Below are 17,406 nucleotides of genomic sequence, written 5' to 3'. Positions count from 1 at the left end.
TAAAATACATCAGATCAATCTTTAGAGAAGTTATTGTTAACCTTGTGTTCACTCCTGTCTCTTCACCAAAGTAACACAAATTGCACAACAACTTTATAAGGTAATAAACAAAGTACATGACGACAAACACAAGACCATTTTCACTTTTTTTTAATTTCTTAGTTCATTAAAAATAACCATCAGAAACTTGACATGGCAAGAGCAGAGAAGTGTTTGTAGTGTAGTTTCGCTGCTCACCAGTGAAATACTGTACTTCAACATCTTTTGCCAACAAAATAAATAACAATCCCAAGTTTTCTTCAGACTTAAAGATGCGTTGTGGTCTCTCTCTCTTGTACACTGTGCACTTTACAGACATGTATGCACTGGTCCAGATTTAAGTTTCCTACTTCTGCCAGAGGTATTTTAGCAGGTGTGCGCTTCTCACCATGTGCTAAAACAGCAAAGAAATAAACACAGTGACGTAACATACAGTATGCATCGAGAGGAGTCCAAACTGGAATGCTAAAACATGGAAAAAGAAATTTGCCTGCAGAGTGATTGAGATTCACACATCTTGTCATTGAGCCAAGTGATAGATTCAACTTCATCCACCTTCAAATCCTGCCGCTACTTCCTGGTACAGCAAGTGCATAAAAAGCTTCTGGTTCTTTTCATTTAGCAAGACAAAGAAAAAAGTTTGGCTGTTTAAATATGGAAGAGAGTAATGAGTCGGGCATCGGCGCCTTCTTTTTCAGTCTGAGGGGTTCTGAATGACGATCAGGAAATAGTCCTTATCTGTGAAGAAAAAGGCAAAATACTTAAACCCATAGATAAAAACAAATAGTACAATACAACTTCAGCACATGGTAACACATTCTAAGAAACAGTTAGGGAATTGCAACTAGGGCATTGGACATTTTCCATACAGATACCAATAAAATACCTGATACAGAAAACCAAAACAATACATTTTTCAATACTTCATGTTGAGGGATATAAAAAATGTTTATCTACAAAATTCTATTTAACAAAAGCCAAAATTCTGAAATGCATCAGTGTAATTTCAAACACAAAGCACCCTGACACTGTATTACTATTATTATTAAATCAGGAAATATCTAATCAAAGAGAGAACAAGACTAAGAATCTGACAAAGCACTCAATACCAACTTTTAAAAGTTTCACTACCAACAAACAGAAAATACTCGATTGTTTTTTGCCTTCGACTGATGCAACGTCCTGACCTGGATTTGCCATGGCACACTCTTCTAAGACTGACTGTCTCTCTGTTACTCGGTGGGCAGCACAACAATGTTCAGCACATCTGACAACCTGTTTCCATGGCTGTTTTACATATACAATCAGATTTTATATGCCTGGTTCACATTTGTTCAAGGTTCCTTCAGTCCAATCTGGTTGCAAAGAGCTTTTTCAATGCAAGAGATAGGGGACAAAATCCAGAGTCCTCTTTCTGTGTCAAAATGCATTCTGAAGTTCAACTGAAGCCAACATGAGGACTCAGCTGTCTAACCAAGTTATCTTCAGAAGTTACAGTCTTGTTAGTATGAAAAGGCCTCTTTGTGTTTCCTAGCTGAGCAGCATATGACAGACACTAACGCCTTGATTCCACCGTGCACGGCTCTATGACGTCGCGTCTGCACCGCAGTTTTATTCAGAGCGGAGAGCCGCGATCAGCTCTGGTGGAATAAAGATGCAACACAAAGCAGGAACTTGGTACTAAAAGACAACTTTGGAAGACACCCACTTGATTTGTCTAACTGAGACAGCTGAAGCCTCACTCAGATTGACTTCAGTTGAACTTTAGAAGTCATTTTTGCACAGAACCAGAACTGTGGAATTGGTCCTTTAGATCGCCTCAGCCGGGAGCTGCGAACGGGCTGCAACTGTAGTACGTCCACTAAAAGTGCTCGTTTCTGCCGCTGACAGGCTCAGATTGTTATTCTAAGTGTCTGACAACATGATGGAAAGAATCCCTTACAGAGACAGACCTTCTTGTTAAAGAGTAAGATCCTTTTTGATTAACCAGAAACAGAAGTCTCGCTCTGAGATCTCGAGAGGTGAGTTGTTGCAGGAAGATGACGGTGAAAACGTGAGTCAGTAAGTCATCTTACTCTTTACCATAAAGGTCTCTCTGTAGGATCCTTTCATAATGGTGTCTGACACTTGGAATAAATATACATGAACGTGTGAGTGTTGAATAATGATAGAGTCACTGTAAAAAATGTGAACCTGTCCTTTAACATGCTTGTTCAGACAGATTTCACAGATATTTGTTGTTTTCTGAGGGATTTGGTCATGTATATGTCGCACATGTTGAAGTGTTCTTGAGCAAGTCACAGAACCCCAAATTGTTCCCAATGTGCAGGGAGGGAGGGAGGGAATGAAATTCACTTTGGAAACAAACGCTAAATGAATGCAATGTAATTTCAAATACGAATCTGTACAATACAGAAAAAATGGTTCTCACTTTGGACAAACATGTCTGCTAAATGAATGCAATGTTCAAGTCTACATTTCAAACTGGTTGAACATTAAAAAAAGAACGTGGCTCTCGCTGCTTAAAGGAGAAATCACCCATTGAACAAGACATTGATTTGTTTTCAGATAAATTCCTATTACATCTCCAGTGCTTTCCCTTTTCCCCTCTCACCTGGAGCGATCATGATCTCGTTCTTCTTGGAGCGGACACGGAGAAAGGTGAGGTCGTTCTGGGGGTCGATGTCCCGCACGGTGCTCCTGGCCTTCATCACCAGCTGGTGGATCAGTCCTGCGTACTGCACCGTGCTGGCGTTGTCCAGAGTCGTCTTGATGGGGATTCCTGAGAGAAGAAAGGGAAATGGCTTCATTTACTGATCCAGAGAATTTCCATGTAACCAGATGAAGTAACCTGGAAGTTTAATTTATCTGTAACCTGGTTATATAATTGAGTTGAGGTCAAGATGGGAAGAAACATAAGTCAGTTGACAAAACTGTCTTTTTCTTCTACATGTTCCTTCAAACACTGTTTCTGTGGCTGAACAGCAGCCATGCCAGCAGTGGAGTAAAACATTGAATTAACCAATGTGAAAACATCACTATTACAACTCTTCTCTTTCTCTGAATCACCAAAGAGATGTTTCACCACACACATAAACACATTCTGAATGACTAAAAAGGTCCTTTATTAAGCAGAAACACCAAACATTTCCTGGTTCCATCTTGTCAAATGTGAGAGTTTTCTTTTCTTCTGGATATATTTGCACTTTTCACTATTTTCTACCATTTTATAGACTTAATGATTTATTGCTGTATAAGAAATCAGCACATAATGAAAATAACTGTTGGCCATAATCTGATTGTGTACATAGAAAGGGGGAAGAAAAAGGCAAAGAGAGAAAGACAGAAGTGGTGAAATAAAGGTCTCAACGTTTCATCACTCCCGACTGCTGCGCTGTTATTACTGCTAAATAACACAGACGACTGTCTGCTAAGAGACACAAAGACACACAAAGACACAAAGGGAAATATAACTGTGGGTATTTCCTTTAGTCGTCTTACCCTCTGAATTGACAATGATGATCCCCTGCACTCCCTTCTGGCCCTGGATCCTCTTCAGAGTTTCCTCTACCTCAGCCTGAGTGACGGCAACATGAGTTAGCATCATTTCATTTGGCTACTGAAGCGACAGAAATGCAACAGGACAACAACACGCAACACCAAACAATACGAGAACAGCAGCTCGGCCAAAGAACATGGGACTAGCTGCGGTCAATACTGAGAAAACACCCTGGAGAAGGCTGACTAGCTATGCCGTGCTAAAATGACAACGCCCGACTAGCATAAGTAAGCTAGCTACAGTTAGCAATGCATTCAAACCGCTCTTATACAACTTTACATTCACAACAGCCGGGTGGAAATATGAACACGTTTATGGAGGACACGCCGGGCACTCATCGTATCCTACCATTTTAACTGTGTGAGGAGAAAATCTGTGTCTCCGAGCTCAGCACAACAACAGCTAACAGTTCAGTTTTGTTGCTGGGAGAAGACAACTGAGGTAAACTTCCGGGTCAACGGAAGGGTCAATGCTGCGTTCACGGTCCAAGGCAAAAGTGGAAGACACGGGCGTCGTACTAAAATAGGTAAACACCATCAGTTTGGTTGCAATCCCAATTTTTCACCCCTAAGATACATTCTGTGGGACAACAAATACATCACTCACAAAAACAAGGAAACATGGATGAATAATGAAAACAGTTGCCCGCTTTACTAGATAAGAATGGACATTTTCTATCTTATGAAGATTTTCTACACAATTCCAGTTACATGTTGGAATATATATATTGACATGAACACTCATTATAAGTGTTATAGAAGTGAACCTCTTTATTTTTGAGAACAAAATGGCAGATAAGAGTATGTTTGTTATGTTTTTCCGTTGTTTATTTTACTCAAGAAATATCACACTCATAAAACAAAATGGCCAAATGTCACTCCAGATATATTGTAATGAATTTACATGTTTCAGTGCAGGAGCCCTGACAATGTAAGTAGATAGCTACAGTGTCTTTAATCTTATTTTCTATTCTCTTTCACTGTTATTTCTGTTATGTTGTTTAAAGAAAGAGAGAGATAGAGTGATGTGTGCAATATGTTATTTAGCTTTGGCAATAAAGTAACTTTAACTTTCATGCCAGTAGATCTTATTTGAGTTTGAATCTAAGTCCTACTAAAATGCCTTTTATCCAGACTGCCAAGCATCTAAACTACGTGTAAATCAACTCCCACTTATTAATATAAGTAGGAATTAATCATTTACAAATGAAATGAAATAAAACATTTTAATTATCTTCTCAGCTGATTTTGTTCACGGTCATGTCTCCTTTATGCTACCATTCTCACAGAAAAACCATTATTGTCTCCTCTATAATTATCAAATACTGAATTTCAGAAAACACATGTGAGGGACATCTAAAGTTATTTATTAACTCTCTTATTCATAAGTTATTTCCGACCAGCGTTCCTCACCAAATATAAAACTCCTGAAACACTCTGAAAACTCAGTTGATGACCAAATGTTTTTAAAAGCAGCAGTTTGAGCAGCTGCAGGCTCCAGAAGCGTTCGCGTTATTTATGTCTTTATTTTGCTGAAGGGTCTGCGTGTAAACAGTGTGGGCGAGGCCAGCAGCTGCGTCAAGTCAGACGCAAACAGACAACCGGGACAGGAAGTCCGGAGATGCTGCCTTCAAAGTAAAACTGGGGAGGCAGGTCATACACAGGAGGAGGAGGAGGGGGCAAAGAAAAAATACATTATTTAATTGTTGTAATTTGACATTCATGTTTTTGTCTCTCCAAAAGGACTACACACCCCTCCCCTCCATATTTGTACATTTTACACCATTTCTTCTTTTTTTTTTACTATTTATCTATTCTATTCTATATCTATCTGTTTTTACACCATTTTATTTATCTATCTTTTTTGGATATTTGGTTATGTTGTGTATATTGCATTTTTGATATTTCTTACCATGTTTACTGTCGTACTGGAGGGGTCAACAAAGCACTTCACCGCACAATGTAGAGATACGTTGAGTTTGTGACAAATAAACTTGAAACTTATTAGCTTCAGATAAACTGATAAACCCCCCGAAGGAATGATTACATATGGGCAGCTGACTGTTGTTGTAAGACAGACTTTAAAAATATGTGAACGCGTCCTTCGGGCTTTTATTTTGAAAACCATAACCGGAACCCCCCGTGACCCTTGCGGTCGCCGTTGCCGTTAACGGTCTTCATTCACTTTAAACGGGTCAAAGCGGCGGAGACATGGACGAGAAAGACGAGGATCTGGGTGAGCATCGAGCATGTTTAGTAAAAAGTTTTATATCGAGTCCAGACTTTATCTGCGGCCCGGTATTTGTGTTCAAACCGGGGCAGAAGTTTTTAGACCCCCGCCGTAACGCGACTCTGTGCTGCGGGGGTGTCTAACTTGTCTCTAACGGGGGGAGAGGAGAGGGTTAAACCGGGCTGGACACTTGTTTGTCTGGTTCACGCTGATTCAAATGCAGTTAAGTTGAGAACAGCAGAAGACTAAACCAGTTGTACCAGTGACTGGACTCCACACACCGAGCCACTGGTTAAACTGGGAATCAGCAGTGACTGGGCGCACAGTGGCGTTCCTCTGTTATCACAGACATTAGTACTGTGACTTTAAAGGACCCCCTTTATCTGTTGATTGGGTTTTATTTTATTTCAGGTTTGAATTAGAGGAGAAACCCTCTGAGATGCACCGTCTCGTTCTCACGGGGGTCCTCAGGCACAAAACACGGAAGATAACAAAAAACAATGTACTAAACATAAGCCTACATACATGCATGATAATAAATAATGCTGATAATAAATTAAACAACGACACAAAACAATTAGCATAGTAAATAAACAAGGACACACACACACCATCCCAAACCACTGCATCTGTTCAACACATAACAGACCAAAACACATTGGCAAAATATTATTATTACCAAATAAAAATGAAGGTAAATCAAAAACAAGAGCAAGTAGATGAAAGGGGAAAGTCCTGAGAGGAAGTCCTGGATCTGAGGGTTTAAACTGTGTGTCTGTGGATCTCAGTAGTTGTGACAACTTGTTGTTATTTACTGTTTAATATTCTTCTGGTCAGAGGATCGCTGAACTATTAACCCCGACTGTCCTGACTGTGATGGAGAGCTGCATCGTTTCAGTCCTTTTTCAACTAAAAATGTCAAACGTTTGCTGCCTCCAGCTTCTTAAATGTGAGGATTTGCTGCTTTTCTTTGTGAAGAGTCTTTGGAGAGTCTCTGTTGGACATAAGAAGCAAGTGTTAGCATTGATAGCATTGATAGCATTGGATGTTGATATTTAGGATTTTTTCCACAAGAAAAAGATGTAAACTCATTCCACTTATTGAGAGAGAGGAAGTCAGAGGCCGACGGTGGTGGACAAGGAGTTCTGACTCGTGACAGCTTCTCCACGCTGGTTTTGACCTCTTCAGGTGGGGGGGGGGGGGCTGGGAGCCTACTGGTGAAGGTACCACACTATCCCAACACTCCCAGGTATTTCTGTTGCTATCTCCTCATCATCATGTGTCCTGTCGATAAGAACAAAAAAGCCTCAGCACGTGATTGGACAACTCACACAGCGAATCAGTAACACACTAATAACATTAATAACCGCTGCATTGCATTATATACGTTTTACCTTGATGATGATGATGTTGTTGTTCGCTTCACCTGTTCTTTCCCCGCTGAGGAGTCAATATGTCCGCTGTGAAAAAAGAGAATAACGTAACATCGAGATTGAAATTGTGAGATTCCCTCAGACGGACAGGAGACGTACGAGACGGACGAGATGTCTGACAAATCAAACACGTCGGACGGGTTCAGTGTGAGGCTGCTGATTAACAGTTCGATTCATCGTTTGGTCTTAAAATTAAGAGAAATGAACCCAAAGATTTTCAGCGTTACTGTCACGTGAAACAAATCCTCACATTGGATTTTTCCTTGAAAGGTGACAGTCTAGTTGCACCTGTGGCTCCCTGCAAACGCTTGTTGGGCATGTTTCACTCTTCAGTCCAGTATTCTGGATGCATTGTCCCGTCGAAGGCTCAGTAACCAGGCCGTCTTTGTTCTCCCCTTTTTTTCACTCACATTCCTTCTCCCCCTCCCTCCCTCTCTTTTTATTTTTCTCTCTCTTAATGAGTCTCTATCTCCCTCCCTCCCTCCCTCACGCTGTTCTCACACTCCGTCCATCTCAGCCCAGATCTTTTCGGGGAAACACCTTCTCGCTGATATTTTTATCCCTCAGCCGGAGTTATTGTGTGCAGCGTGATGTAAGCGCGCTGCCTGTGTTGTATTTGTATCAGCAGCTTGAAGAAAACACGGCTAATGAAAAGCACTCTGAGGAGTAGCCGTTGTTGGGCTGCTAAGAAAGTATTTGTGTCGGGCAAAGTCATGACGCACACGGTGCCTCGGAAGTGTCTCAGTCAAGGCACTATTGTGTATATTTATGTAATATTACATTGCTGTGTAAAAACATGATATTGTTTGCTATTTTTCTGAGGTGAATTGAGCTGATTCTGCTGCCCAGCTGCAGTCAGGGAAGTTTAATATTAAAGATACACAGCAGTGAAATACAATAACAAGAAACACAATGACACGTGTATCCCTCTTGTTACGTAATCAGTAACAAGACATCAGATTTCATTAGAAACAGACTGTTGCTGTAGGAGTTATGAACTTGGGACATACACTTGTTGTGCTTACCCCTAACTTATTTAGTCTCTGCTGGTTGGCTGGAAAATGGTCCTGGCCAAGAAATAGTTCAGCACACAACACAGCGAATTGTCGTTTTTACACTTCAGTTTCTGCACAGATTAAGCAGACAGGATATAACATGTGAACTGGTGAGCTTTAGAGGTGCTGGGAGGAGGATTTTGTTACCTTTGGAGGGAGCCAGGCGAGCTGTTTCCCCCTGCTTCCAGTCTTCATGCTAAGCTAAGTTAGCCAGCTGCTGGCAGTCGCTTCATACTTAGTGTACAAACGTCGATTATTAATTTGAGGGCTAACATCAAAGGGAGACTCTCCAGGACTGTGATGAGAAGATTGATATGAAAACTGAATTTTGACTTTGTACCCTTTAACAGAGTAAAAATAGTTGTATTACTTGTTTGTTATATCAGTGGAAAGTTACACGTTAACAGTTAACACTGTAAGAAATGTTTTTATTGGCTTGTAATAAGCTCAAGTTGGCTGATGGTTAGTTATCAGTGCTTGTATTTAATGTTATAAGGAGAAGAGGAACATTGAAGTCACTACATCAGGGATCTGCTCCTTTTGAGGCGTGCTCTATTTACCGAAGTCACATGGATCCATTGAGTAGAAACCTACAGAGATGAACACACACAGGATGTTGGTAGAAACAGTGTTTGCAGTGTAGTTATTGTGCTTCGCCCTAACCTGCATGGACAATGGGAGGGGTGGGGTCTCCTGAGCCACTGTCAGAGTGTGGATAAGCTGAAGATTAATGTAGTTTCATGTGATTTATCGACCGTACAAACTCCTCTCGGAGCTGTTCTAGTATTTCGGTTTGGTCTCTTGTTGACTCGCCGTGCGCCCCGGTGGGAGGACAGGGTGTGGAGGTCCAATCCAGTAGATTCTGGTGTCCAGGATGTTTCATCTGCAGTCTGTAATTGCAGTGATGTTGTGCAGTGTCAAGCCACAGTTACGCACGGCAGAGCTGCTGGATAGATTTTGTGCAACCAGCACCAGACTGTTGCAAAATAACCTCAGAAAGCTTTGTGCTTATGTGCACATCAAACGTGTCTGATAATTGATTACACCACAGAGTCTCTTCTGCAGTGCGAATCAAATCAACGCGTTAAAGACAGTTTACACGGTCCAGTGAAAAATCATAGATGAAATCAAACTTCTCTCTCGGCTCATCACTCCCTCAGGACCGCCGGTGTCTCCATGATGATGGTCGAGGTCTGCGATGATGATGGGATCCATTTCATCGTGGTTTTCCCTCAAACAAACGAGAGTCATGTTGCAGTAATATGTTGATTGCTGATGATGGTCTGGTCTGTAACAGGAGTATGCAGGTAGAGAGATAGCAGGAAAGTAGAACCACGTAAACATTCTCAGTAGGTCAATGTTCTATAATCTGCTGTTGTGCCAAAAGATCATGAAGCTTAGTGACGTCAGTAATGAGTTACTGATATCTGCTGATGTTAAGTAATGTTAGTGTGGCCTGTCCAACGCGCCTCGTCTGTTACTTCAGGCTATAAGCAGTTTCCTGACAGCCTCTCCTAAAGAATGCACCCCCCCTTCCTGCCGTCACACTGACAGAAACACTGTCCACCCCTCCTTAGCATGTTGCAGAGAAGACAGTAGATTTCCACTGTCAGCACATGACTTCTCTGTCATCAAAGCACATTTAAGGGAATAAGGAAAAGAAACAGAAGGTCAACCTGGGGGGGGGGGGGGGGGGGGCTTTAGAGGGAAAGGATTGATTTGAAGCATGCGAGCGTCTGCAATCTGTGGTCAAGTTTCCATCACAATTTAGTGCAAATGTAACAGGATTTACAGAAAATCACTAAAAGAAAAGCTGAATTAATGCGTGTTTGTCCACCACGGTTATGTGAACGTTGGCCGCATCGAGATAAACAGCTGGTGGAGCTGATTCTCCTGTCGCTGCCTTAAACCATCGCAGAGGAAGAAGAGGACTCGACGAGTCATTACAAGAGCTCAAACATGGAGAACCGCGTGGAGAACGTGATGGAAATATGACATTTCTGTCGTGAGGAAGGTTACAGCCTCCTCATCGCTCCACACAGAGCTGATGTTGTCCGCTCGGCACATTCTGCTTTTCCACCACAGCCAGTGTAAAAGCGTTTTCGTGATATTTTGATCTGTCTGTTTTCGGTGTTTCCACAACGCGCACTTTGAACAGGTGGATGGAAACTCGCCTGGTGAAGGAAAGAATAGAACTTCATCTATCATCCTGCGGTGTGAAACGATCTCTTCTTTACCTCTTCTTTTCAGGTGCATTCGATCCAAACATACCAGAGGAGGGTCCTTCAGCTCCCCCCCCTGGCTGGCTGGATGACGTACATGGATACCAGGGCCACAAAGGAGGAGGTGAGTCTTGTGTTCTCTTCTGCTTTCTCTTGTTTTTTTCTTTAACATTTCCCAACCGTCATCTCCTCTGTTTTTGTGTTTGTGTTAATGTGTATGTCCAGAGGATGATAACCCATTGTATCCACCTCCCCCTGCCTATAACCCCCAGCCTGAACTCAACAGGAACACTTTGGTGCCCAATGTCAGGTAACACACACATCAATAATTCACATTATTTATTAAATACTTTGCTGATGATTCTGTGCTTAATCCTAATTGAAAATGAAGGCATGAGGGGATAAAGGATGTGCACACCGTGTGTGTTGGTGTGTTTGCTCCTCCAGGGTCCCCACAGTATCGGAGGACGTGGCCAGAGATGCCCTGCTCAAGTTTGTGGAATCGAAATGGAGGTACAGCTCCAAACCTGCCAGGAACCTCACCTTCAAAGAGCTCAAACCCGTCACTGTGTACAGGGTAGGAACATACGTATGGATGAATATGTTATCTTTCTAATATCTAACCTGGACCAGCATTACATGTGTGTGTGTGGGGGGGCACATTTTTGGTGGGGCTTTAAACGTTTTACTTCAAACGGAGCTGAAATTTGAATTCTCCTCAGTTTTTGTGTAAGGAAATATAAACTATAATCATGCTAATGATGCTAAGGCTAGCTATCTCACTTTCATTGGTCCAGTTGTAGTGATGTCAAAGCTCCCAGCAGCAGGTGGTCCCGTGACCTCAGCACTTCATACCTGTGATAATAGTGAGTAACTGGTGTGCGGAGTCACAGAGTAACACAGGGGGTGCTGCGCCTCATGTGTTCAGATGTTTAGGTGCCATCCAAATGCAAACCACATACAATGACTGCAGAGTGTTTTGTATTCTGAAATAAAGCACACCTTCCCAGAATCCACCTCAGCTTTAAGAGAGGACTTTCAGGGGGTATTAACTGCCACTGTGAATCCATTGACCTGACTGCGTGGCAACATGAATCCAGTGTTTTCTGATTGTCTTCCTTCTGCAGTATCGACTGGAGACCTACACTGAGACCAGAACCAGCGCCTGGCAGTTTGAACCCTACAATGGTAAAACGTTACGAAATGTGCTCTTTCCATGACGGATAAGATAAACACGTGTGTTACCATCTAGTGTGGTTTGTTAATGAGATAATGTTCCCAACTGACTAACTAGCTGATAACTAGTGAACAAGACTGAGAGTCTATAGCCACGCTAGCAGCTCTGTGAGGCTGTGCTGAGACACTGTGGTGCTTTGAGCTAAATGCTAACATCAGCATGCTAACACGCTCACAGTGACAATGCTAACGTGCTGATGTTCAGCAGGTATAATGTTTACCGTGCTCACCAGTTTAGTGTTAGCATGCTAACATTTGCTAATAAGCGCTAAACACACAGTACAGCTGAGGCTGATGTCATCAGTTTTGCAGGTTTTGGATAAATTAAAATGACCTGATGATGGCGCTAGATGACAGGATGTCAGGGGATCACCAAGGTGACGGATACATCATGTCTGCACCACAGCAGTGGGCAGACCGACCAACATTGCCCTCCCTACAGACACGCCGCTAATATTTGATGCTAAAGCACTTCCAGGTGACTTTTGTTGCCAGAGCTGCGAGATTGCAAATCTTTTTTTTGTGGTGTACTTATACACACAGGAAGAGTATTCAGTCACATCAGACGGTACTTGTACACTGGCCGGTTAGATGAATCAGCGCTGACGGCAGTTGAAAGTACCGCTCGTCTTCGTGAACACTGTTGTCCTGTTCTTTTCTTCGAACAGGGCAGGTGGTGGATGGTCCTCAGTTTGGGATGAGCCCCCCGCCGTGGGACATTCCTGTGTCGTTGCCTCAGAGATACACCGACATGGTGGAGAAGGTCCGCGTGCCACACTCATCCTTCGTGAAGGTACAGCTCGTTTTTTTATTACTGTAGACAGTCAAGCTTTCTCTGCTTCCCTGATTTGCTATTGTTGTCGTCTACGTTTGTGCTCTTTGTATCAAATGAACATGCAACTGTGCTTGTGTGTGTGTGTGTGTGTGTGTGTGTGTGTGTGTGTGTGTGTGTGTGTGTGTGTGTGTGTTTAGCTGTGTCACAAGTGCAACGGCTGTGGAAGAACTCGCTGCATTAACTGCCATGGTAGAGGCCAGGTGAGATGTCTGACTACATAGTTGTCATCGCTAACCATGAAACACATTTCTCAGTATAGATTTTAAATTTCTGAATGTTTGATTTGTGTTTTTCTTTTATGTTTCTTTGCCCTTTTGTACAAAATTGAGATGAAAGGACAGTGGAAGCTGTAGAGTGCACCTTCACACATTGACAGCAATGAGGGACTTGAACATATATTATATATATTATATATATTATATATCTTTTTACTTCAGTTTATGAAATTAACATTTGTTTGACACAGAAACCGATTTTTGCTGTTGAGGTTAATAACACATTAGAGCTGCATCTAACTATTAATGTTGATGTTATGATTGTGTTTATTGTAGAAGAAAAATGCTTCCCTCACAAACAGTCCAGTATCCAACGATATTCAGTTTACAGAAGCCACCGAGAGCAGCACATCCTCGCAACTGAGCTACAAATGTTTACTTGAAAAATGTCGTAAATGTGTCTCATATGATATTTTATCTGCAGATCATTTTACAATGTAGTTAGCACCAGATTTTGTTTAAAAAAAACTATATTTGTCTTGCAGGCGAGATCCTCCCAACAGGAGGTCACAGGAACACCAGACCCTCAGTGTATCTCACTGTAGCTTTAGCAAAGAATAACACACTGAGCTCGCTGAAAAACAATAGTATGGCCTCATAACAATGTGGAAAAGATGCCACCTCTGTTAAGGCAGTTTCCTGCTGGACACATAACTCAAACCCTCCTCTCATTTTGCAGAAGCGTTGTACTTTCTGCCACGGTCATGGTCGATCCAGGAATAAGCGTTGCACCTCCTGTCATGGCCGAGGTCGCAAAAGGTGGGAGCCTGCCTGCGCTCTTTTCCGTCTCTCTGTCTGAATTTCCGTCTCCGTCTCGCAGATGCGTTGTTCAAGCTGTAATAGCAGAGGATACAAAAGGCGGCCTAGGAATCACAAGCGGTCGTCCAGGAAGACGCGTTGTGCTTCTTGTAGCGGGAGAGGCGAGAGGAGGTGAGAGAAGAGTTTGGACAGTGAGATAAGAGCGTGTAGAGCAGAGCAGAGCAGAGCGCTTGATTTCTCCTCAGTTTTATTCAGGTTTTTCCTTCAAGTTGTCCCCCGTCTGTATATACCAGGGGTTACTCTACATATCTGACAGTCGATGTTGTGCGTCATGAGTAGCTGTCGATGATGTCCCGATAACACAGCTCCTCCGTCCTCGCGTCTCTCGCATCTCCACTGGGAGGAGCTACGATGCGAGGAGGAGACATGAGAGAGGGAAGCAAGGAGCCATGTTAGCCAAATGTAAAGCAGAAAGGGGGGGGGGGGGTGATGACAGTGGAGGGAGTTGTCTAGCACGCTCCTTATGTTTCTACACTTTATTCTTGCTGTACTTTCCACCAAGCCATCTCGGTGTCAGACGTCTTCCTGTCTGCGGCTCTGCTTGTTTCTTCATTTATTGTTCTGTGACGTTCATGTGCGAACAGGCTGTAGAGAGTCTGAGCCTTCATCCCTCCCTCACCCCCCCAGGTGTATCTCCTGTCACGGCCACGGCTACAAGACCTGTTCTGTTTGTCACGGCAGCCAAAACCTGCTGCATTTCATCCAGCTCACTGTCACATGGTATGTCACACACACACACACACACACACACACACACACACACACACACAGTCTGTCCAGATTCCTTCTTCTGCACGTTTCTTTATCTGTTTGTGTTTATGTGTGTGTGTGTGTGTGTGTGTGTGTGTGTGTGTGTGTGTGTGTGTGTGTGTGTGTGTGTGTGTGTGTGTGTGTGTAGGAAGAACGACATAGCTGATTTCATTCCAGACCGCCAGCCTGACTTCCCTGACAAGAAGTTTGAGAAGGTGACAGGAGATCCTTTCTTCATCGATGAGAGTCTTCTGGTAAAAACAAGACCTTTGTTTTATTTTTATTAGGAAGGCGCATCAGATGCTACTGAAGCGTCCATCCGTTCAGTCCACACCGACTCCAGTCTCAGTCCTCAGGACCAGCTGTCCTGTCAGCATCATAGCTATCGGCCGGATGAACCGTCTTCACCACGAAGAAGAAGAAAACTGCCTTGATTGATCATTAGAATTAGTGTTAAAGTGGCTATAATCTATGTTTTTATAATAACAATGTATGAAATGACAATGTGAAAACAGTGTGACAGTGTGAGAGGACCCTCCGGTACTGACGAACCTACTGGGAACCATCAGCTGAGCCTGCAGCTCCCCTCGGCTTCACGGAGCTTTATTGAGTTTTATTTGTTTATCTGTCCGGCTACAACTTCACTATCCTGGTTCTCTCTCAGCTCCTGGTCTATCTGTCCTGGTTCACTCTCAGCTCCTGGTCTATCTGTCCTGGTTCACTCTCGGCTCCTGGTCTATCTGTCCTGGTTCACTCTCAGCTCCTGGTCTATCTGTCCTGGTTCACTCTCAGCTCCTGGTCTATCTGTCCTGGTTCACTCTCGGCTCCTGGTCTATCTGTCCTGGTTCACTCTCAGCTCCTGGTCTATCTGTCCTGGTTCTCTCTGTCCTGGTTCTCTCTGTCCTGGTTCACTCTCAGCTCCTGGTCTATCTGTCCTGGTTCTCTCTCAGCTCCTGGTCTATCTGTCCTGGTTCTCTCTGTCCTGGTTCTCTCTGTCCTGGTTCACTCTCAGCTCCTGGTCTATCTGTCCTGGTCTATCTGTCCTGGTTCTCTCTCGGCTCCTGGTCTATCTGTCCTGGTTCACTCTCAGCTCCTGGTCTATCTGTCTACAGAAGTTCTGTTGAGTCGACGAGGATAAACTCATTTGGACGCTTTGAAACACTGATGTGGATGACAATGACATCCCCATCAGCTGTACTGTGTGTTAAGTGCTAATTCGGAAATGTTATCATGATGTTAGCATTCAGCTCAAAGCACGGCGTCACAGAGCTGCTAGCATAGCTGTAGACTCTGGGTCTCGTTGATTGAAGTCTGTGTTTCCCCCTCCGTGTCCTGCCAGGTCTACCCGATCCAGGGTTTCCCCGATCAGGAGATCTGCGATATTTCTACAAAAATGATTAACGAACACCTTAATCGCTTCGGTTCCACCAGCCGCATCCTGCAACAGGTACGTCATTCTGTGTCTCTCTCAGTCTGGATGTCTTGCTCCTGTGTTGGAGGGGGGGGGGGGCTTTAACCTGAGATACCTGCTTCTCAACTGTACTCCAAACACACAAAGTGAAAGTGCAAAATTCATCCAAATTTAAAAGCTCAGTCGTTCATTTAGACGAGATCTGACATTTTATATAACGTTTGGTTTGCGTTATTAGTGATGCTAATGCTTTTATTTCTCTCTGCAGCGTCAGACCATCGAGCTGGTGCCCCTGACTCACGCTTATTACACCTACAATGGAAAAGACTACAGCTTCTTTGTCTATGGAATGGAGAACAAAGTCTTTGCTGCCAAATATCCCTCCGCCTGTACTATTTTATAAGTCACATGTAGACATATTGTTCCCATATTTAATCCCATGCTCCTGAAAATACATGTTCATGTTTAACACGGGTCATATGTGTACATTCACACAAAGGGCCCAAAGCTGAATCAACCTTTTAATGTACCTCCATGTATTCACCAAAAATCTGTTATTGTGATATTAAATTTAAAATGAACCACATTAACCCTTCATGATTAATCTCACATGTGCTCCAGTTTAATCCACCGTTAACATCCGGCTGGTAGCTTTTAGGTGCCTAAAATGACTGAATCAGTTCCATCAAATTCATATTGTTATTGCACTCATTCCATTTCCCTCTCCTTCTCACACATGTTTGTTCTAGCACTCCTGGTTTATGTTTGCCCGATAGCTTTGGCTGAAACTTGGTTCAGACACTTTTGGTGATCCTCTGGCTTTGGATCTATTCCCAGTCTATAAGTTTTGTGACCAAAAACCTGCAAAACTACAGACGTTCCCTTCGGCCTCAGCTGTACTTTGAGTTTAGTGCTAATTAGCAAATGTCAGTGTGCTGATACTTTAAACTAAGATGGTGAAACATTATACCAGCTAAACATCAACATCCTAGCTTTGTCATTGTGAGCACGTTAGCATGCTGACATTAGCATTTAGCTCACTGCACAGGCGTGCCTCTCAGGGCTGGAGACTCTTGTGTTAGTTGGTGGTTGGGTGGGCAACATGTGGATATATATATATATATATATCGTTCATTTTACTGTATGAACTATTCATTTTATTTCATTGCATCAGACATTTTACCCACGATGCCTGTCGGGCTCCATGTAATCCAGCCACTGAATGTGTACTAACATCCACCACTACCTCTCTATGGTCAGAATATTTGCTGCCTGAACATCTGGTGCTTACTTTTTGGCATTTAGTGCTAAATGCTTTTCCTTCAGTTGATCAAATGATAACATCCTTGAGTCAATCAAAACTGTCAAATACTCTGGTTTTATTTCTCATGGACTGAACCGACACTCGATGTTGACATTACTCTCTCCAATATTTTAGACTGTATTTACTTTCATTTTTTCAGACTACAAACAGTGAAAGGTCAGATATAAATTCCCGTCATTATTTCTCCTCTTTTGTTATTTTAACAGCTGTAACATCTCT

The 17,406-nt window shown here is 42.9% G+C and overlaps 2 protein-coding genes across 2 annotated transcripts; one reads left to right on the top strand and one right to left on the bottom strand.

Moving 5' to 3' along the window:
* Positions 1-134: 134 nt before the first annotated feature.
* On the bottom strand, positions 135-4,039 carry dynlrb1 (dynein, light chain, roadblock-type 1). Its single transcript, XM_070902511.1, has 4 exons — positions 3,947-4,039; positions 3,541-3,616; positions 2,654-2,821; positions 135-777 (listed from the first exon to the last, which is right to left on the bottom strand). The coding sequence occupies exons 1-4, from the start codon at positions 3,947-3,949 to the stop codon at positions 734-736; spliced, it is 291 nt and encodes a 96-aa protein (XP_070758612.1). The 5' UTR covers positions 3,950-4,039; the 3' UTR covers positions 135-733.
* Positions 4,040-5,803: 1,764 nt separating this feature from the next.
* Positions 5,804-16,392, top strand: ssuh2.1 (ssu-2 homolog, tandem duplicate 1). The gene is made up of 12 exons (XM_070903356.1): positions 5,804-5,833; positions 10,566-10,661; positions 10,763-10,847; positions 10,985-11,114; positions 11,665-11,725; positions 12,442-12,566; positions 12,746-12,808; positions 13,563-13,642; positions 14,330-14,422; positions 14,601-14,706; positions 15,792-15,899; positions 16,132-16,392. Exons 1-12 carry the CDS (start codon positions 5,809-5,811, stop codon positions 16,264-16,266), a joined length of 1,107 nt encoding a protein of 368 aa, XP_070759457.1. The 5' UTR covers positions 5,804-5,808; the 3' UTR covers positions 16,267-16,392.
* The last annotated feature ends 1,014 nt before the right edge of the window (positions 16,393-17,406 follow it).

Source organism: Enoplosus armatus, chromosome 3 (genome assembly GCF_043641665.1).
Source record: "Enoplosus armatus isolate fEnoArm2 chromosome 3, fEnoArm2.hap1, whole genome shotgun sequence".
NCBI lineage: Eukaryota > Metazoa > Chordata > Actinopteri > Centrarchiformes > Enoplosidae > Enoplosus > Enoplosus armatus.
This window is presented reverse-complemented; position numbering and strand designations above follow the sequence as displayed.

Excerpts from the sequence above, each read along its gene's own strand:
- dynlrb1 (XM_070902511.1), bottom strand. Across the intron at positions 2,822-3,540 it reads CATCATTGTCAATTCAGAGG|GAATCCCCATCAAGACGACT; the intron begins GTAAGACGACTA and ends TTCTTCTCTCAG. Across the intron at positions 778-2,653 it reads CGAGATCATGATCGCTCCAG|ATAAGGACTATTTCCTGATC; the intron begins GTGAGAGGGGAA and ends TTTTCTTCACAG.
- ssuh2.1 (XM_070903356.1), top strand. The coding sequence starts at position 5,809 with ATGGACGAGAAAGACGAGGATCTGG. Across the intron at positions 11,115-11,664 it reads AACCCGTCACTGTGTACAGG|TATCGACTGGAGACCTACAC; the intron begins GTAGGAACATAC and ends TTCCTTCTGCAG. Across the intron at positions 12,809-13,562 it reads ACTGCCATGGTAGAGGCCAG|AAGCGTTGTACTTTCTGCCA; the intron begins GTGAGATGTCTG and ends CTCATTTTGCAG.